Source organism: Octopus bimaculoides, chromosome 6 (genome assembly GCF_046866305.1).
Source record: "Octopus bimaculoides isolate indiv1 chromosome 6, ASM4686630v1, whole genome shotgun sequence".
Lineage (NCBI taxonomy): Eukaryota > Metazoa > Mollusca > Cephalopoda > Octopoda > Octopodidae > Octopus > Octopus bimaculoides.
In genome coordinates, this window is record NC_142933.1 from 35,046,171 (window position 1) to 35,069,340 (window position 23,170).

The 23,170-nt window shown below is 36.3% G+C and overlaps 1 protein-coding gene and 1 pseudogene across 10 annotated transcripts in view; both read left to right on the plus strand.

The window, feature by feature from the left end:
• The window catches only part of LOC106876882 (glutathione S-transferase kappa 1), a 69,707-nt gene continuing 46,537 nt past the window's right edge, over positions 1-23,170 (plus strand). For 7 of the 10 annotated variants that reach the window (XR_016242216.1, XR_016242218.1, XR_016242217.1 and 4 more), the window contains exons 1-6: positions 1-157; positions 4,575-4,656; positions 14,388-14,491; positions 14,591-14,719; positions 18,312-18,347; positions 20,974-21,090. Coding sequence is in view for 5 of the 10 variants with exons in the window: in XM_014925625.3 (XP_014781111.2) it covers positions 80-157; positions 4,575-4,656; positions 14,388-14,491; positions 14,591-14,719; positions 18,312-18,347; positions 20,974-21,090 (546 nt within the window). In the remaining 5 variants the exon portion in view is untranslated. Of the gene's footprint in view, positions 158-4,574; positions 4,657-8,074; positions 8,166-14,387; positions 14,492-14,590; positions 14,720-18,311; positions 18,348-20,973; positions 21,091-23,170 lie in introns of all 10 variants that reach the window. The other 3 variants (XM_089353747.1, XR_016242219.1, XR_016242220.1) reach the window with 3 other exon arrangements.
• LOC149135009 (histone-lysine N-methyltransferase SETMAR-like) lies at positions 18,367-20,550 on the plus strand (annotated as a pseudogene).

Here is a 23,170-nt window from a genome sequence, read left to right on the forward strand (position 1 = left end):
ACGTAACTCTCAGGGTGTAGTTTATCCTATTGTCTACTCTTGTTACATGTGTAAATAAACTAGAATCCAAAGTCCAAACATGGCGAGTTCGGCACCGCGTAAACTTGTTGAATTATTTTATGATGTTGTTTCACCTTATTCATGGCTAGCTTTCGAGGTAAGTATGAATGCTAGTTTTCTTTATCTCCAGTCTCTCACGATGGAACGAACCCGTGGGAAATGACCTTCCAGCTGTGAATATCCCGCCCATTTCTCAGACACTAGACTCATGAACTATGAACGTTACACACACACACACACACACACATATATATATATATATATATATATATATATATATATAGGTTAACCTACAGTGTTTGACCGGAGCAAAAAAAATGAAAACAAAATAGTATAATAGGTGTAAAACAATATGTAGTAAACGAATATGAAAAAAAATGCGCGCTGGCGAACGGGGGTAGGGGAGAGAGGACTCGGAAAATTCACTTTCCTAAGATGCTATGCAGTGAGACTGAACCCGAAACCGTGTGGTTGGGAAGAATATCCATTTTCTTGAGGTGAAAAAATCGGATCGTGGGGATTGTCCAGGTCCTCCTACCCCCGTTCGCCAGCAAGTATCTTCAACTATAGCCTCGGGCCGACCAATGCGTCCTCGAGGCCGAAAGTAGCATTTCAGAGGAAAAATTATCTATGCTATAAACGAAGATGAAAACAAAAATTTGCGCACAATTTTTTTTTGATTCTGTCTTCTGCATAATGGTATTAAAAGAAACAAATGCAGCGTAGATGTTTGTAAGCTATTCAAGAACACACACACACACATACACAAATAAAAAAAAGAAAAAGGGGAAACGTTACTTTCACTGAAACATTTACATTTCATTTGTGTCTAAATATTTTCGTTCTTTGAAGCCGCGAACCCTGACAAAAATTCGTGCTGCATCTGTTTTGTCAGTGAACAAGTCTCGGTTTCAAAGCGACGAAAATATTGAGATTGAATTCAGGTAAGTGCGCGCTAGCGAGAGGGTTGGGACGACTCGGAAAATTCACATCGAGAATGTTCCGAGTCCTCTCACCTTTTCCCCGTTCGTCGGCGCACATTTTTTTCGTCATATTCGTTTATGACATTATTTCACACCCAGTACACTATTTTATGTGTAAAGGTAAGAAAACTACAAGTAAACCAAGGTTTCTAGTCATTTCCTATATCAAATTGGATCCATTTTAATTTACACTGGAGCTACTGGTCTACATTGTCACTTCACAGTTACAAATTCAAATTCCTCCAGAATGAACTTCTATTGTTTATGCCCAGAAAACAAAGAAATATATTGTTGTTTTTTTTTTTTGTTTTTTTTGCAACAAAAATAATTTGTTGGCCGAACAAATTTATAATCAAAGATGTCCCCGTTTTAAACATCCAGTTTTTTTTTACGGTGGAGGCATTATAGAATGAGTATGCCCTTTAAACCAGTGCTTCTCAAACTATCTGATGTAACGTACCGGCAGTTTTTTTTTTATGATTTGATGGGCAACATTTTTTTATGTAGTGTTTTTGGTACCGAAACACTTTCAAACTTCAAATACTTGTATATTTTGTGTTATAGAACAGATAAAAAATGTTGTATTCGAAGTTATTTTATGTAAAAAATTGTTGTATTTCGGTAATTTCAACCAATCACTGACGTCTATTGAGGTGAAAACAATTACGCCGTGGAATGTAAACAACGGTGTTACGGGATTTTTTCCCCTTGAATAAAATTAGTGCCGTTGTTTGTCAACAAAAACTATCCGTTGTCAACAACAACTATCAGCGGTATATATTTCGTTTGTCACTGTTATTTATGATATCGTTCGTGCGTTTGTACTGGTTTTAGCTTTAGGGTTTTAGGATTAGGGTTCGGGTTTTAGAGTTAGGGTTAGTTTTAGGATTACGGTTAGGGTTATGATTATTTTTGCCATAACCGTAACCCTATAACTCATAACCCTAACCCTAAACCCTTACTAGGGAATAATGATTATAATTAAACAGGGAATAACACACTTGACACCGAATAGCACTAACTGTATTCAGCTGAATAGACATCAGTGATTGGTTGAAATTACAGAAATACGACAACTTTAACATGAAATAACTTGCGATGTACAATTTTTTGTTAAGAAGTTTAAGAGAGGTTTTATATGACACATTCTACCAGTGTCCCAAGTTTGAAAGTGTTTCGTTAAGAAAACAAGTGTTGCCTGTCAAATCATAAAGATCCAAAGAATATTTCACTCTAACATCATATATCTATTTTCCCCTGGAAAGTAAGATATATGGTAATAAGTTAACTTTGGCAACGCAACAAACTCTAGTCCCTTCAAATCCTTGAATAAAACTAAAACCAGCGTCAGCAAACATGAATTCTATTTATATAAATCTATATATGTAAGAACGACCGTGCAAACCCAAAAAGGAGAGATGGTGACGAATGGAAAAACAGGACTCCTTTTATTTATACGCGTCACACGGTCGAACACAAAAATATATCAAAGATGATATACATATATGTTATACTACGATAACATAGTGAATTCATAAATTGACGATAAACACAACCGTATGAGATGAATAACAGAAATATTTATTGTGACATTAAAATGTATGTCTGTGTGTGAGTGTGAATGCGACATAATGAAAACCTAATAAAAGACAGGCCGTCGTATAAAGAAAAGAGTGTGTGTAAGTGATACATGTATGTGTATGCGTTATATACAGCAGATAGAAAGAGTCAGTAACACGTGAGCATTTATACCAGTTCTTAGAGCACACAATAGGAAGAGTCTGTATATGAAAGAAGTTGAGGCGTGTATGTGGCAGAGCGATCACTAGTTGTGATGTTGTGGCTTCCATGTCGGGCCAGGTTCTTGTTATACAGATGTTCGTCGCAGGCTGAACTCTTGTCTATTATTTATCGTGGTGAAGATGAAACACCTAACAGAATCGAAGAGAGAATATGTGCCGCGGTAGTTTGGTTATTGGTGTACATAGAAATTATGTTGATGATATTGGCGAATCTTGTAGTTCGTAGTTAAAGTTGTGTTGGCGATGCTGGTGGCGATGATGCTGGTTAGTAGTCGTAGACTCGTGTTGCTGATGGCGACGTCGTGGTAGTCGTAGCTGGACGAAGCTGTTGCTGTAGTCGCTGGAACTGCTGCTGCTGCTGTGTGGTACACGGAACAGTCTCTAAGAGATCTGAACCGAGACGAATTTGCCGGGTATAATTTGGGCTATTTATAGTTGATGGTAGGCTCCCGAAGGTATCAGAAAAACACTCCATCACGTGACCTTATTAGGAGCTGTGATTGGTCAGTTTGCGTTCTGGCGGGAACGGTTCGAAACAGTTGCCGCTTCAAATAATAATCTGTCACGTGATGACAGGGAAATGTTTTCCACTACGCCCGCGCTTGTTTATATATAAATGAGAAGATAGTTTGTATGTGATGGCGATAGTAGTTTCACTACATATATATATATTAAAAATTAAGAAAACGAAGCGGCGATTTTCAATTCAGTCAAACTATTTTCAAACTGACGAGCTATTATATCAAAAGCTGATGTAATGAAAATTGAAAGAATCTGAAATTTGAAAATATCAAACTAAATTCACAACAAACGTGTGAATTTACAAGCTGTATTTATCATACGCAAAAACAAAAATATATATATCTAAAATTTCTTGATTTGATTTCTCAAATATTGATTACTTTTGATTCATTAATGAAACAAGGATGTCTGGCAAATGAGTTTCCTTCAAATCATATGTAAAAATTTACACCTCCGATTTATATGGGGCGTAGTTCTAAATTCTTTGGCAGTTTTGCCTTTCATGGAAATTAACAATATTAATGAAGTTGAAACAGGATGATGCGAGCAGTAAATCACTGGAAAGGACTTTGCTATCTTTAACACCCTCCCCAAATAAACTATAAAATATTTCATATTTATTACAACATCACTATTTATGAGTACTTGCTTGAAGGCATCTGTTGTTATCTCACTCAATTCACTTAATCTTTTGTTTCCTGTTCTATTTTCATTAGCTGCTTTCGTTAATCATTGAATTGGAGTTATTTCCCTTCCATCAATAACGTCCTGAAGTCCCAAAGATAAAAATATATCTTGTTAGAAAATATTGCTTAAGTTTATGCATAAAGCAGCAAATTCCTACGTCGATGGGTTACCAACATAAATTAATTGTTAACCAATTCGAGAAGTAATTTATGACAAGAAGAAATAGGATGTCAAATCCAATACAAAAAATAAATCAATGTATCCATGAGAAATAATACAAGTTAGTGTATGAAGAACTTGTATTGAAACTTGAGAATAATCTATTCACTGAGTATTTTAAAAATGAAAATGAATTTCTTGAATTAATAATTCAATAAAATTTACATTTTAATAACAAATTAGTAACGTGTAATCGTTGGCTATAAAATAAATGTTTTAAAACTCTTTTTTGTGTTTATGTACTACTTAATGCTGTTGACGCACTTTGGTTAAAAATATATTGAAAAAATATTTATTTCAGGTGTTAAACAGATATAAGAACTACTGGAACATTAATTTGTGTTTAAAACCTGTTTTTCTTGGAGGTATCATGCAGAAAACAGGTAAATAAAGTTGTATTGTTTATATTATTTTATCTCATTTTCATTTCTTTAATTCAAAATATTCACTTCAACTTTGTAAGAGCTTCCCTAAACAAACTGGGATCATATTTTGGTTTAATTAATTACAAAAATGTTCATTTACAAAAAAAACAAAACAAGAAAAGAGTTCTGTGACATTAAAGAACCATTATCAAAGATATTTGAGAACTTAAACCATAGCTTTTCTAGATATCCACTTTCACTACTATGGCACTATATTCATATGAAAATTAAAAGAGCTGTCAATACATTATATGAGATGAAACCCTCACATTCATGTCAACAGTAAATTAACGTTTATATATTTTACAATAAAGTTTGTATTCCTGACATGTTGCCTCATAGTTTATTTTCACCACCTTTACATTTTAGCAAAAGCAGCTTCAGGATTCAGCTAAATAATTTTCTTTTATGCTGTCAAAGATTGATCATATTAATTCCTACTAAAGCCTACACAAAATTAACAGCACAACTTTTTTTTTAATGAGTAAGTCTCACTTCATCCACTAAAGCACATTTAATTAATAATTAAGCCTGTAGTTTTCCATTACCTGCAGACCTTATAATAACAATAAGATTTCTACACACACACACTTTCAAATATTTCACATGCGAAAACTTGAGTGCCACAAAATACAATCTAAGTTTCTAATGAAGCAAGTCTGTGAACTAGTTTAAACTCAGTTACCAATTAATTTCTCTTCATTTCCTCCATGCTTTCTAAAGCAGAAATACCATGTCAAGTTGAAAGGACATTTCATTTATCAACAATCTACAGAGAAAAATCAAAAATTAGTAAAGTACACTGTCTCTCTTGTATATTCCACAACTCAGAACAATCATTACACATGATTACGTTACTTCCTTATAATGCCTCTTAACATGATTCTATTTGTATTTACCAACCACACCGCAACAATAACAATGAAAGATATATTATTGCTTTGGTTGTGTGGTAAGAAGTTTGCTTCCCAACCACATGGTTCCAGGTTCAGTCCTATTGTTTGGTACCTTTGACAAGTGTCTTCTATAGTCTTAGCATGACCAAATCCTTGTGAGTGGACTTAGTAAATGGAAACTGAAAGAAGCCCACAGTGTTAGTGTATTTACGTCCCCATAACTTAGTGGCTTGAAAAAAAGAGACTAACAGAATAAGTACCAGGCTTAACAAAAATTAAGTACTGCAATCAATTCATTCAACTAAAAGTTCTTCCAGGCAGTGCTCCAGTATGGCCACAGTCTAGTGACTGAAACATATAAAAGATAGAAGATACTAGTTATAGTAAGTAAAGAACAGATATCATTTCAAACACTTCATAAAGTAATAAAAGTTAAATGAAAGTTACAGTATTTATCAATTTACTTTTTCATATATTCTGAGTTATCAGTCTTTATTCTGTAAACAATTTTTGAAGCCATAACAAAGTGTAAAAATAAAATAATATTTCTTTTTATTTTTACATTTTTGTGGTGTAACCAATAGATACTTAAAGAATAATATTGAGAGGTATCGTGAGGAAGCAAGCCATCTTGAGTAATGATTATTCTAAGTTGTGGAATATATATGAGTGAAAAGAAATACACTCATGCACAGGCATTGCTGTGTGATTACAAAAAAGTTTTCTTAGCAACCATTGTGTGATACTATAGGTAAGTGTCTGCTCTTACAGTCTTGGACTGGCCAATGCAATGTATATTTGCAAGCTAAATTTTTCTGGTAAATCACTCCAAGGAATCAGCTAAACTGATGACCTTTTATTACATCACTTGGACAGTTATACTTTAAATGGTTACTTTTTGAGATTGCCTCAATACCTGAGCACTTCCAGAATAGAGCATTTACTGAAGTTACCGCATTTAGGGAGTGGTATTTGCCATATGGATGATGTACTGAAATGGGAACACATACAGAACAACTGTGACTCATATCTTTATGCAGTGATGAGGAAGATTGAGAATATAAATGAAAATGTTACCTTTCAACAACGGAAGATAAAGATTCCCTGGTCATATAATTTCAGATGAGGGAGTAAAGTCAGATTTAAGTAAAGCTGCAAGAGCCCACTAATATAAGTGAGCTCTGCAGATGGCAGATCAGTTTATTCCAAAGTTATTAGAAATAGATAAACCCATAAGAGACATACTGTCTAAGAAGAATCACTGGCTCTAGGGAGCTGATCAGAGTAAAGCAGTGAACAGCCCAAGGAGGAACTGTTCAAGTACACCTTTGTTAATTCTGTATGATCTTCAAAGAAAGATTAAAGTGTCAGCTGAGATACTTTCAGACTGAGAATTGTTCTGCTACAAAAAGAAATATGAAACAAAGAATGGAAACCTTTTACTTACACTACCAGATCTCTCCCACCAATCAAGCAGAAGTATGCTCACATTGAAAAAGAGGCACTGGTAATGTCATAAGCCTGTGAAAGTTTCAGAGACTTGCTGATAGACTAATACTTTATGTTGGAGATAGATCACAAAGTTTTCTGGGAGCCCAAACTTTGAATATCTTACTCAAGGCTCTGACATTTCAGAATGAGACCGATTCCTACATAGGTGAATTGCAGAAATATTCCTATATAGTATCTTGTTTCTAGGGAAAGCTTGTGGAATGTAGACATACTGTCATGAATAACAGTGAAGTAAAGCAGTAGATTTAGATACAGAGTTTAATTCGAGACCACAAATATCTGTGGACAGCATCATGGAGAACATTCTTCTAGAAAGTGTTTCCTACCTGAAAGCACCCAAAAACAGAAGACATATTCTACTGTTATGTAGAGGCATCAGGATGAATGGCCAGAGTACAATGCATGTAAAGGAATATCAAAACTGTTCCAAGCTGAGTGTACCTTCCAAACAGTATATGGTGGTCCTCTGTGAAGGTGATTAGTCATTTCCTTATTTTTAAGAAATAATGATCTTGCTAAACTTCATGATGGTCTCACTACTCTAACTGCAACACTAGTTGGGTGCCCTATTGCTTTCTATCTTGAATTCATTCACATAGTGAATTGCTGTATCCTTCTGTAAAGAAGGTAGCTTCTGCAATTCTTGAAGGCATATATAAATGGCAAAGACACTTCATTCTTAATACACTCCAACAAAGTATCTGCATTGTGTTTAATAAATTCCAGTAGTGCATGCTAAAAGAAAGACAAAATATTACATTAGAGAATTACACTTTCTTCATATAGCTTTCATATTTATTATTGATGTGGAGAAGAGGGTGAACATGCTGAAGCTGAACTACAAGAATGTAATGACGTTTTCTTCTGTTGTAAATTGTCATAAATCTTCATGGGAAGCAGTTAAGATAGTGGAGTTTGTTTTATCAGATCCTAACCTCAATAACACTCTGGACTCTCATTTCTTTCAGTGACAGTGAATCATTTCACAATGCCCTACCATGTCTATTGCTCCTATGAATGATTTTTTTGCCATTCAAAGAGAAAACAATCAAGGTTCAGGTAAATCTTAATCTCTGAGTTTATTGATTTTCTTAAAGGAGGGTGAATATTGTAATACTCTATTCTTTAACAATTTATGGCTCACATGGTGGAGGCAAGTGTCTTCTACTATAGCCCCTGGTTGACCAAAGCCTTGTGAGTGAACTTAGTAGGCAGAAAGTGGAAGAAACTTGCTGCATCTGTGTGTGTGTGTGTGCTGTTATACCCTTGCCTTGATGGTTATAAGTGAGTGTCACCGTCATGCAAGCAGTGTCCTTTGTATCCAATCTTCAATGAAAAAACGTCAAGTCATGGGGAAAATTACCTCACTTGGAAACAGTTGAGTAAAAGCATCCAGCCATAAAAAATCTCCCTCAACAAAATTCCGTCCAACCCATTCAGTGATGAGCAAGCTCTTTCCTTTGCTTAAACTGTTAGCTGAGCTGTATCCTTAGTTACTGAATAAAACTTTAAACATACTAACCTCTTACCATTACTTTTTATGCTGCTAATCTCCATTTAAATGTTATGCAGCTTTAATGACAAGCTATCTGACCGATTTATGTGTAACTATGGTATGATTCATAAGATTGTCTGTTACACTGGTGTAATTTATTAGAGTGTCACTCAATACAGGAGTTCTGTTAATTGATCTACTCACTATGGTCATATTTCTGTAATTTTTCCTTCAATCTTTCTTTCAGTATGGATCATGGCTGAATGTTATCTGAGACATTTAACTTGGTGGATATTTTTATATGTACAAATAGGCACAGGCATGCCAGTGTGGTTAAGAAGCTCACTCCCTAGTCACATGGTTTTGGGTTCAGAACTACTGTGTGGTACCTTGGACAAGATGCTTCTACTATAGTTCCAGGATGATAGAAACTAAAAGAAGTTGTGTGTGTGTGTTTGTTTGTCTTTTTTGTCTTGATATTACATGATAGTTGTATGCAATCTTCAGCATCATGCAAGTGGTGTCATTTATTTCCAATCTTCCATGAAAAATGACTGGCCATGGGGAAATATTACTTTGCTTAGAAACGAATAAGGATTGGCAACAGAAAGGGCATCCGGCTGTAGAAAATCTGCCTCAGAGAATCTTCTAATCCATGCAAGTATGAAAAAGTGGATGTTAATACAGTGGCAGTAGAGTCGACTTTGGCAGCAGGGTGGTGGCTGTGACAGCAGTAGTAGTGGTGGTGGTGGTGGCAGCAGTGGTGGCGGTGGTGGTGGTGGCAGCGGCGGTGGTGGTAATTGGTGGTGAAATGACCTTTAGCCAAATAAATAAAACAAATGCTATCTGGTCACTGTTCAACTCTCATGCTTTTATATATATATATATATATATATATATGTATGTATGTATATTTTTCTTTTGATTCAGTTCATGCACCACTGTAGTCAATATAGACTAAAACAGCTTTACATTTTTACATTAACCATCTTTTAATTTATCCAAAGCCTTCCTATGAATTAATATGAAAGCAGTGTCTAATACTATTTTTTTCAGAAAAAGCTTCCAATTTATGTACTCAAGATATTTTTCTTGCATACAAGAATGTTTTGCTATGACAAAAGAGAAAGTTTCTTTCTTACATATTCCTGTGATCTCGTTTTACTTTTTCACTAAAGGTGAAAGCTCTGAAACTAAACAATACTTAATCATTATTATAAAAATTAGTTGTGAGTGGTTTATTATCATAAAAAAGATAATCAAATTTATGAATTGTACCTGGTTTGGAGTTAAATATATTCTTTTCTACTCTAAGTACAAAGCCTGAAATTTTGTGGGAGGGGGCCAGTTGATTAGATTGACCCCAGTACGCAACTGGTACTTAATTTATAGACCCTGAAAGGATGAAAGGCAAAGTCAACCTCGGTGGAATTTGAACTCAGAACGTAGAGACAGAAGAAATGCTACTAACCATTTTGCCTGGCGTACTAACATTTCTGCCAGCTGGCTGCCTATGAGTTAAATATATTGTCTCATATTCCTAACCTAATTGGCAAAATTGTTCATGCACCAGAAATAATAAAAATTAGCAATTTTAGAATTTTTATGAACCTTAAGTTGTGTAAATAATTATGTTTCAATGACAAAGTCACTTAAATTTCTCTGCTGTTGTCTACATATTCTTACCTGAAATAACCTTCACCTTGAATTAATGCAATGCAAAAATATTCAGGCTTATCTTGTTTTGTTTTTTTCAAAAGCCCTACATAAAGGCAACATCTTTGGTATTGCTCCAACAAAACTCATTAGATTTAAAACCTTTTAATTCTTTCAAATGTATAACAACTCATAAGTTATCTATTCAGTTTCACTGTGACTCTTGGTTATAACATGAAATTCTCATGCTTTAGTATGCCTTATTGTTGCATTGTAAATTCATCTTCAAGCAACAAACTCGACAACAAAGAAGCATGTAGCCTGCTGATCCAAATTTGTCCATTTACCATAAAAGATCTTCAAAAAATGCTTTAGAAATCTTAAGAAACAGCTAGGTAAAAGGTCTAGATAACATCCTAGTCATCATCTGGAAGCATCCACTCTACCACAATCATCTGTTTGACTTCTTCAACAAGACCTATAAAAGAAACAAGCCTTCTCAAGATCTTCGATTATTCCACTGACAAAAAAAGGGGATCTTCAACTACCTCAAAACAGAGAAATCACATTATCACCTCAATCCTCAAAAATCTACAACTTTCTGTTCTTTATTATCCCCCATTGATTCCATTCTAAAATAGAACTAAAATGCCTTCTGCAGATGCAGATCAACACTACCATAGATTCTTATCTGTAGAAGAATTAGAGAAGAGCTCAAAATCTCCAAGCAAAAGACATGAGTATCATAGTGGATTTCTCTCAGATATTTAATAGTATCAGTGGAAAGGCTATGTTATATATTCTGTAGAACAATGATATACTAGATAAAATTTCCAAAACCATCACTGCCTTGTACAAAGACAATCAAGTTTTGTGCAAAGTGCAACTGATCTGACTAGAGAATTTTAAATAACAACAGGAATCTTTCAGGGAAACATCTTAGCTCCTTTTCTTTTTTGTAATTTTAATAGACTACATCTTTAGCTAAAATCATGACCACATTCAAGACAAAGGCCTTACCAGCAAGCAGAAGGGGATCAAGATATCAGCAGAGATATCAGAAACTGCATTTCTCTGACCTTCAGAGAAGGTCAGATATATTCTGATGATCTTCCTCTCACATATCATCAACTGAACTGTATGATGCATAAGACTTGTTAACATCCCTGAGAATACAACAGCAAAACATGGTGTTTTTCAATGCTAAAGAAGATTGAGTACATGACCATCAATAACGAACAAAAGCCATCTGCCAATTTGTCCCAAAATCAATGACTTTGAGTACTTTAGGTTTTATGTTACTTTCAGTTAGAAATACTTCCTGACATACTAGAACTGACCTAGAGTGACTGAAACAAGCTCCAAAACATCTGGCAATCAAGTATTTCAAAGTCAACACTGCTTGCCTTCTTCAGCACATATGTAAAGAGCATTTTCCTCTGAGGAGCTGGAATCTGGACTATGAAAAAGGAACTTCAAGATAGCCTTGATGAGACATAAGGGCTTAAAATAAAGTGTGAGCACAAAGCCAAAGAGGAGATTTATAGACACATTTTAACCATCTCTATTATTATTGTTCTATGCAGAGTAGGCTTTACTGGCCACAACTATCAAACTGAACAATAAGCCATGTCAGATGTTAAAATTTGGAATCCTCTGCACCTTAATAAGGATGAAGACCACTCAACTACATTGATGTTATTGGAAGAGACACATAACATGAAACTGAGGACCTACCAAAGCTACTGGAGGACAGACTTTTGGCACAGCATTGTAAGTTGCAACTGCTTGAAGATGCTCGCCTTTCTGAAAACTAGCCTAAGCTATCAGGATTTTTTGGAAAGTTACTCATGACAAAATAACATACTCTCTAAATAGAAATTAATAGCATACTCCCCAAAGAGAAATAAACTAGCACTATGAATCTCTGTGACCTGTAAAACAACTTGTTTCTTTTGCATTGATTTTTTTTCTTCTCCATCTGAGTTACATTTTTCTCTCCCTGTATCTATAACAAACCTGTTCTTGTTGCTGTCAACATGTGAGACTAAGATTTTTAAAATTTTATGCACTTTTCTCTTAACATTTATCCTTTTTACCTCTGACATTTTACAACTATCAAAGTCATGCTATACATATCCTATTGATTCAATTATCTTAGCAAATTTTGTAATCTAAATTGTACATTTGACATTTATTCCCTACCACCTGTTATCAAGAATAAATGTTATATAATATTTCCATAAGAATTTTGTGTTTGTCCAATGGCTTCAATATAAATACAATTTACAATGATTGAAAATTATAAGTGCTCCTTCTTTTCAAGTATCAAGGCCATTATACTTCATAAGAGTGGTAATATAATTCAACCTTAATTGGTACTAAAGACTTGCTAGTAATTGTGTAAGAAGAGCATGGGTGGGGAAGTAGTTGTTTGCATTTTAAAGTAGTTACATGCTGACACATAATTACTTCCACATAGTTCAAGTTCTGGAAAAAAAACAGCATGTTACTATAATTTCTGATTTATTTTATCAGCTTTCCTCTTTCTCAAATAATGGCTGTGAGGCTAAGATACTGAACTGCTAATACCAAGGTCATAGGGTCAAATCTTTGCTCTAGCTAATGTTTTATTCTCGAACGCAAGGCTCATTGCACTTCTGAACTGAGTGATCAGTGATAGGAAGAGCATTTAGCTGTAACAAAAAAGTCAATTGATTTAATTATACATAAATATCCTAATTTTCAGAAACCACCTCACAAATATTGGTTTCAAATTTTAGCACAAGGCCAGTAGGTTTGGAGGAGGGTGAAGTCAATTAAATTGACTTCAGTGTTCAACTGTTACTTATTTTCTTGACCTCAAAAGGATGAAAGGCAAAGTCAACTCCAACAGAATTTGAACTTAAAATGTAAAGACAGACAAAATGCTGCTAAGCATTTTGCCCAGTGTGCACTTGGTTCTGCCAGCTCATCACCTTAATTATCCCACAAATATTGGCATTGAAAAATTATGGTGAACTAGTAAAATACAATGGCATCAGATTGATTTTACAGAGCTGATTGCAATCAATCTATGTATGTTACAAGAAGTGAAATTTATTAATGAATAATGTATCATATTATAAATGTACAGATTGTACTGCAAGTATGATTGTTCTGTTAATTCTATTTGGATCAGTTCATTTTACTATAAACTAGGTACCAGACCTTTTGGGAAAAGTTATCTGTGATAAATTAGTACCTTATCCCAGGGCTAATGTTGTTCTCATCCACTTTCTGCTTCAATAAATCAAAATTAAGCATCACCTCTATGAACTCATCAAGTACAAGAAATTATTAAGCTTATTTTTATTATTTCTATTATCATTAATGGAAAGATTAAAAACATATTTGAAACCTAATGAGTTTTGAACTCAAAACAGTCAGGTAGCAAATTTGCTAATAAAACATAAAACACTTACATCTAGATCACTTCTAGTGCAACAATCTCTATTATTCCACTCCTGCAAAATAATATACTGTATCAAAAGAACTGTAGTTGATTGAGTCATATTAAATTGAATGTCTGTCAAAGGAGTCAATAATTCATATCTATCATTAACACTGTATCCAAGGCCAAGACAATTAACTTTCAATGGCTCACTCCCAGTAGTAATAAAAAGACACCCCATGTAAAGATACAGCTTACTGCTATGAGAAGCAAGAGAAATATGTGTTTCATTAGCCACTTAGTGTAACTCCTCATCTAAGCCTGGTAATAGAAAGAAAGTATCTTAACAATGCTCAACCTAAGACTAAAATCTTCAATTAGTCAAGTATCTTGACTAATTGAAGTAGTTGTATAACAGCTGTTCCATATTAAGCTCATCTCAAACAAGTATTCACCATAAGATGGTTATCTTCAACTAAAAGGAATTCTATAAAGAATTATGAAGGATTTGGTCTATTTAGAAAATACAACTGTCCAGAGCCTACATAATTTCATGAAAAAATTTTAACCTACAAAGCTCTAATTCTCTTTTTACCTAGTTTTTTTTTTTTTTGTCACACCAAACTCATCTTCCATTATGAGAAACTAACTGATGTATTTTTGTTAAAGGTTTAAATCATATTTTTGGGTGTTACAGGTAATAAACCACCTGCTCTAGGTTCACCAGAAAAAGCCAAATACTTGTTTGTGGATATACAGAGAATGAGTAAATACTTTGATGTGCCATTAAAGCTACCCTCTGTAAGTAATTTAAACAGCTTATAAGGATTATATTACATTCTGAGCATTTCATTTGTCAAAAGCATTTATTTGTTTCCTTTATTCTTTTTTATTTTACAGGACCCATTTACTACAATGTTTGGTAAAGGTTCATTAAATGCTCAACGGTTCATTACAGCTATTGATATGATGGAGCCTAAATTTACAGGAAATATTTCACAGTTATTGTGGATGAGAATACATGGCCTGGTACGTTATGTATATATACTAATTGATATTCTGAAAGTGTATCATTTACTAGTATAAAAAATAATTTGACTGACATTGAAAATCAACTTTTCATAATAGGCTGGAGTATCTGCAAGGCTGACTACAGTGGTTTAAAATTGTGATTATATATTAATTTAGATCAGTAGGAAATAGGTAATAATTGAGTAGAAGTTTAATTTTTAAGATACAAAGAAATAAATAAATAAAAACAAAAAACTTCACATTCTTAGGTGAGATAAAATAGGAAGTTATGACTGCTTTTTTGCTCTCAGGTTACTCAGCTTCTAGAAGATAGCAACAATAATCGGTCGTTGAATTTGGTTTGATTTCCATTTACTGGCACCCATGCCAACCTTCCTTCATTGGACACTAAACTCTGCTTGCGAAGACCTGTTGGGCAAAGTGAAATTGTAACTGAACCAAATTCGATGACTGGCACCTGTGCCAGTGGAGCACTAACAGCACCATCCGAGCGGGATCACTGCCAGAGCAGCGGTCTGGCTTCTATGCCGGTAGCACGTAAAAAGCACCATTTGAGCGTGATCATTACCAGCGTCGCCTTACTGGCACTTGTGCCGGTGGCATGTGAACAAAACATTCAAGCGAGGTCGTTGCCAGTGTCGCTGGACTGACTTCTGTGCAGGTGGCACGTAAAAACACCATTTAAGCATGGCTATTGCCAGTACCGCCAGACTGGCCCTCGTGCCGGTGGCATGTAAAAGCACCCACTACACTCTCGGAGTGGTTGGCGTTAGGAAGGGCATCCGGCTGTAGAAACTCTGCCAGATCAAGTTGGAGCCTGGTGCAGCCATCTGGTTTGCCAGTCCGCAGTCAAATCATCCAATCTATGCTAGCATGGAAAGTGGACGTTAAAAGATGATAATGATATATATATCATCATCATCATCATCATCATCGTTTAACGTCCGCTTTCCATGCTAGCATGGGTTGGACGATTTGACTGAGGACTGGTGAAACCGGATGGCAACACCAGGCTCCAGTCTAATTTGGCAGAGTTTCTACAGCTGGATGCCCTTCCTAACGCCAACCACTCAGAGAGTGTAGTGGGTGCTTTTACGTGTCACCCGCACGAAAACGGCCACGCTCGAAATGGTGTCTTTTATGTGCCACCCGCACAAGCCAGTCCAGGGGCACTGGCAACGATCTCGCTCGAAAATCCTACGGGAGCCAGTCAGGCGGTACTGGCAACGGCCACGCTCAAAATGGTGCATCTCATGTGCCACCCGCACAAGAACCAGTCCAGGGGCACTGGCAACGATCTTACTTGGCTTGCCGGGTCTTCTCACGCACAGCACATTTCCAAAGGTCTCGGTCAGTAGTCATCGCCTCGGTGAGGCACAATGTACGAAGGTCTTGCCTCACCACCTCAGCCCAGGTCTTCCTGGGCCTACCTCTTCCACGGGTTCCCTCAACTGTTAAGGTGTGGCACTTTTTCACGCAGCTATCCTCATCCATTCTCACCACATGTCCATACCAGCGCAATCGTCTCTCTTGCACGCCACAACTGATGCTTCTAATGTTCAGCTTTTCTCTCAAGATACTTACACTCTGACGGGTATTCACATTGACATTACACATCCAACAGAGCATACTGGCTTCATTCCTTGCGAGCTTACGTATGTCCTCAGCAGTTACAGCCCATGTTTCACTGCCATGTAGCATGGCTGTTCGTACGCATGCGTCATACAGTCTGCCTTTTACTCTGAGTGAGAGTCCCTTTGTCGCCAGCAGGGGTAAGAGCTCTCTAAACTTTGCCCAGGCTATTCTTATTCTAGCAGCTACACTTTCAGCGCACCCACCCCCACTACTAACTTGGTCGCCCAGATAGCGGAAGCTATCGACTACCTCTAGTTTTTCACCCTGGAATGAGATAGAAGTTGTTTCCTGTTTGTTTACAGTCTTTATTGCACCTGAACATCTGCCACAAACAAAAACTAACTTGCTAGTTAACCTGCCTTTGATGTTGCTGCACCTCTTATGTGTCCATAGCTTGCACCGGGTACATCTTATAGAGTTACTACCTACTCCTTTTCTACATACTGAGCAGGGCCATATATATACATATATAGTGGGTTTCTTTCAGTTTCCATCTACCAAATCCACTCACAAGGCTTTGGTTGACCCAAGGCTATAGTAGAAGACACTTGCCCAAGATGCCACACAATGGGACTGAACCCAGAACTATGTGGTTCGAAAGCAAGCTTCTTACCACACAATCACACTTGTGCCTGTTGGTATCTTCTCTTGTCATTATGTTTTTAAGCTTCCATAGAGTTTAGTGATTACATGATTTGAAACAAAATTTATTAAAATGGCAATCTTTTTTTCTTTTATATTGTTTACTTTCTGGTTTGTTATGTTGTTATTTTGTCCCATGTTCACCTTAATCAAGCTGATGTGATGAAAGTCGTTGCAGTCATAACTATCCTGTATTTTGGTTGTCCTGTAGGACTAAACAATTTAATATATTCTGCCCTTATAAAAAAGGACAGAGTGTGATTTTGTGAAGATTTAGTCACCCTAAAAAGAACAGTCAATTCTCCTCCAAATTGTCATTTGACCTGCTAAAAAGCCAGCCAAATGACAATGTAGAGTCTCCATCATTGATGTATGCTTTGTTAGGTTGTATGTTGTGTCTGATAATTTTTTTTAGTTAAATTTCAAAATGGAACTACTCAATTAATGCTCAAACTATAGTGAAATAAAGATTTTTGTTTGATTTTTCCAGCCCGTCATGATTATCATTACAGCTACTTTTTCCATGTTGGCATAGGTTGGACAAGATCAATTTCAGACAGCATTCTATGGTCATATGCCTTTCATGCTACCGACCTTTAACTTTTTTAGCACCCAGTACACTCTGTAAAGTAGTTGACTTTAGAAAGGGCTTCTATCCATAGAAACCATGCCATAACAGGCACTGCTGCTTGATATGTCCTCTGACCAGTCAGATCCTGTCAAGTCACCCCACCCATTCAGCATGGAATATCGATGCTAAATGATGGCAGCGGTGGAGATGATGATGATGATGATGCCACCACCACTGCCTCCAACTATGGTATTCCACTTATCTTCACATGTCAAAACCACTGAGGTGCAGTATGTATAATATGCAGGAGATGTAAACAAACTATCACCATTGCTCATGGTGAAGTCATGCAGAAATTAGCATTCACACACACACGCACACACACACACACACGCACACATGCACACACACGCGCACGCACACACACACACACACACACACACACACATACACACATAACAAATTTCCATACAATAGTTTCTGCCTCTCAATTTCACTCTTAAGGCATTAATTATTATAAGTTGAAGACTCTTGTTCAAGGTGTCTTGAGTGGAGTGGACCCTAAACCATGTGGTCACAAAGCAAATTTTATAATATTAATGAGCTTATTGTTTACAGTGCTTAGGGGCTCATATCTGTGCCTGTAAACTTCCCTTGCATCCCTAATGCGCAACTCTAAATCCTCAGGAAAGAGGATAATTATTTTTCATTTCCATAAGTATTTTCCATTAATTATTACAGGATAAAGACATTACAGAAATCAAAAGTTTTCAAGAGGTAAGTACACCTACTTGTGTTTTCAAAATCCACTTATGTGATAAGATTTGCAGTGGAATGTTGTAATAGGTACTAAACCTACAATAACTGTTAACTTTATTGTTTTAATTTTTTTTAGTGACAAGCACATGACGTAATGCTTGGTTTGACACCACCATATAACCCCTAGCAGAATTTGCTCCATTGCAAGCATCATATTCAAGCATTGAATCCATCTGATTCCCTGTCTCCTTCCACTCCTACAGGCCCACAACCTTGCTTATGCATATGCCAAATGTGAAAGTACTTTTGGTCACTTCAAACAACACATGGTCACTATTCCTGCTGATGTCCCTTGTATTACCTTCAGATACTACACCTCAAAGCTAGCCCCTGTACTCACCAAACTTTTCAATCTTCTCCCTCTCTACATGGATCCAACCTGATCTTTGGAAACACACTACAAGGTATCTCATTCCCAAGAAAAGCAACTGCTCTGACTCTTCCAGATACTATTCTGACTCTGCTAGCCTTTGCCCTATTGCATTCACTTCAAATATCTCTAAGAACTCCTCCAAATAAATACTGATATTCTACAAAACTCAGATGAGGCCCACAATGGAGTTTTACTGTCACATTGAGGACAGTGTTGTTGCTGCATGCAACCTCAACTGAATCCAGTAAAGATCTATTTGATTGATTGGCATAAAGTCAATCAGATATATTCCAGCCTCTGACCCACAGATGTGTTATCCTCTCTCTGCCTTTTCTATAACTACTATAATAGCCTTTTCTCCTTGGAGCTAGCTGAGCTCATGCACCTCCACTCAGGCATTTCCATTCTGATCATCTCTCCTCTCCCTTTCCTTGTTGTTTCCAACCCCAGGCCCTGCAATAATCACTCCACTCAAGCATTGCCATCCCATTTGTCTCTCCTTCCTTCATCCTCCTTCTTGTGTTCAACTCCCTATGTTGTGTACTAATTCCTATGTCCAGTCCTTCCTTCCCAGAATGTTGGCCTTTCCTGTTCACTATTACAACCAGAAATGCAATGAACTAGCGATTGGCCTGTTGGAGATATGAAGGTGGACCAAAAAGTTCATCGGCTGACTATGAAGGAGTGATGCTAGGACTGTGAAATCGTGCATGCATTAATTTCAACTTTTCTTCTTAATAAATTCAATGTTTCTTTCTTTGTAAACTGACATCTGACTGTTCAAAGAAGACTTCAGAAGTAACTAGTAGTGATTTCTCTTGCAAATGGACAAAATTTGGCATTATGAAGTGATCAAGTACTTGCAGAAAAAGGGCTTATCCCCCAAGGACATTCATGCTGACATGGTTGCTATGTTAGGGGATTATGCTCCAGCTTTATCAACAGTGTATAAGTGGGTAGCTGAATTTGTGAAGGTAAGGGAGAGTCTTGATGATCCTAGGTCTGGACGTCCTGCAACTGCCACCACCGAGGAAAACATTGATCGTGTTCACTACATGATAATGAATGGTAGGTGATTGACTATAAATCAAATAGCCAATGCTATTAGCATGTCCCCTGAGGGAGTTGAGAATATTCTGCACAATGAATTTGGCATGATGAAGGTTTCTGCTCGGTGGGTACCACATCTTTTGACACCTGATCAAAAGTGTACGAGGTTGATCACATCACAGAAAAATCTCACATCGTTTGAGACAGATGCAGCTGGTTTCCTTGAATGTTTCCTAACCCAGAATAAGTGTTGGGTTCATCACTTTGATCCAGAAACAAAGAGACACTCCATTCAGTGGAAACACCCCTCCTCACCTGCTCCAATGAAAGTCAAGGTCATTTCATCTGCAGGAAAGGTGATAACCTGAGTTTTTTGAGATGCAAAAGGCATTGTGTTTATTGGCTATATTTGGATCTTAACGAAAAACTTTGAAACTTGGGACACTGGTAGAATGTGTCATATAAAACATCTTTTTCTCTTAGTTTTCTTAACAAAAAAACATACATCGCAAGTTATTTCATGTTAAAGTTGTCGTATTTCTGTAATTTCAACCAATGACTGATGTCCATTCAGCCGAATACATTAAGTGCTGACTACGTAAACAAAAAATCCTCATTTGTTTGATATGTGGATTAGGCATTAAAAATATATTTAATGATACTAAACTATATATTTGGTTATGTCTGAAAAGCAACTTTACAAAAGTTTATTGCTTGTCAGATTTCAGTTATCTCTAAAATCATTTCGTTCTTCTAGGTCTGCCTAACTGGCTCCCGTGCTGGTGGTACGTAAAAAAGCATCAACCAATCGTGGCCGATGCCAGTACCCCCAGACTGGCTCTTGTGCTGGTAGCAAGTAAAAAGCACCATCCGAATGTGATTGATGCCAGGCGAGCCTGACTGGTTCCTGTGCCAGTAGCATGTATAAAGCACCCACTACATTCTCGGATCAGATTGGAGCCTGGTGCAGCCGCTGGCTCTCCAGACATCAGTCAAACCATTCAACCCATGCCAGCATGGAAAACGGACATTAAACAATGATGATTATTATTATGATGATGATGATGATATTGTTATAGTTTTGATTACTGAATTAAACAGGAATTTACCAAATGTTTCATTCTTCAACACTTATTGTTTCTACTACTGAATTCTATTTAGGTTGGTGAACAAGCAGGAATCCCACCAAATGTTCTAACAAAAGCACTTTCCAGAATATCTGATGTTGAAGTAAAAAACCGATTGAAGGAATACACCGATGAAGCCATAGAAAAAGGCGTAAGTATATTATTGTGTGTTTCTTTTGAAATTCAATAAAAATCAAATCTTAAGAATGCAAATAAAATATATATTTCATATGTAAATGTGTATGTTTGTGCTTGTGCTTGCATGTGTATGTGGGTGGGTGGGTGGGATATGCATCTTAATTCTGAGATGTATTTCTGCATGTCATAAGAGACAACTAAAAGGATTGCATCAGGAAGAGCAACTGACCATAAAATACATGTTGGTCAGTAGCATATGGTGGTTGTTGTAGTGGGTGTGCTGCCTCACCCAATGCCACCAAATTTCAAGCAAATAAAAGTTTTCCATTAAGATTTGTGATTAAGTTAATGAGTAAGGTTAATATTTATAATGAATTTGCCATTTTCGATAGGTGTGCAGCACACACCTAGCACACCCAGAATATATGCCCCTGATGTTGGTATGGGTTGGATGGCATTACAAATAAAACAGTCCCATCCAACCCATACCACCAGTATGGAATAGGAGAAATAAAAACAATGGTGATGTTGAAGTACAGTTTGGTTGGTTGAAGTTGATCAGAAGATGTATAAATGATAGTTATGTCAAAAGTTAAGTCTGTATTAGGCCAGTGAATGCATCATATAATGGCATGGGTAATAATAGCGTGTTATGTCTATATATTAGGTTACATGACAGTATAACAATAATTATGCCAAAAGTCAAGGTTGTGTTAACTCAGTGAATATGTCTTGTGATAATATGAACAACAGATTGTTAGAGTAACATGTCTGTATGTTTGTGTGTGAGAATATGAGCTACAATTGGGTAGTCTCTCTATTCAATATGTTATATAGTTCAGTCAATGATAGTTTGTAATTTTTAATAAATACATTTTCTTTATTTGATCTGTGGTTTTGTCAGAACACAGGTAAAGTGGGAAGACAAGAAATTTTGGTGGCTTCTTTGTTGCACAGATTTAACCAACTAAACTTGCATCTCAATTGATGTCAATTTGAACCATAATCTCTCCATAAAGTAGAGTAAATTTTCAAACTGCTTTGAGTCAAGACAAATTCAGCATCATTCTAGATCATTCCATCTCACACTTTATCTTTGTTTTTTTTTTAACAATGACCCTAAGAAGTTTTTGACATATTGATGGACCTAGAAAGTCCATCAATTTGTCAAACCTTCTGAGTTTTTTGTTTTCATTGATTTCAGTGATTGTTGATATTGCGTTTTTTTTATTGTGGGCAAGGATTATTAGAATGCTGTTGTGACAGCTTTTCATTAATTATTGCTTGACTCAAATCTTGTGTTAGTCATTTACATTTGCTATGCATGTACTAAGTTGTGCATTATGCTTTGCTATTACAATAGCTTCATGATTATTTTTGTTGTTTGCTTTTGTTAGACCTATGATCAAAGCATTTCAATTATAACCATTCAATCTTTATTACGGTATCTAGTTCTACATTATCTGATGTGTCCTTTCTCTTTAAGGACAGTAAATATATGCTCTAATGGAGATTTGGCTGTTATTTCTAGTAAATAATAGCTCCCTGGACTTTTTTCATCCTTATTCTGACTACTATGCTTTTAAAGTACTAAACCTCTAAGTAAGTTCATCAAGTACCTGCAAGATAAGACCGTTTGGAGTATAGAATGGAGGAATAAGAAACCATGACAGGGGAGCAGGTGTCTTGCTGAAAAGGTGAATACAAGGCTACTCACCTGGAGAGAGAGAGAGAGAGAGAGAGAGAAATGTGAGATCTAGGTACAAGGTGAATAGGAAACAGAATAGGATAGCTGGATGCAAAAATATTCAATGCACTGAATGAAAATAGCATGACAGATGATTTAGAGATAAGGAATGAGTTGGATGCAAAAGAAATCCATCCAGTAGAGGTGAAAGTGAAGGAAATAGGGTAACATAGAAGATTGGGGGTAGAGTGGATGTTAGAGGATGAGTTGTGGGGCAAGGTTTGTCAGAACCTCAATTCTGTTGAGATGTCTTTCCAGGGTTTCTTCTTCTTCAGATTTCTTCCACATTTAGTGATCAACTCTTCTTTGTACAGCTGTCCTCATTCATCTGCATCACATGACCATA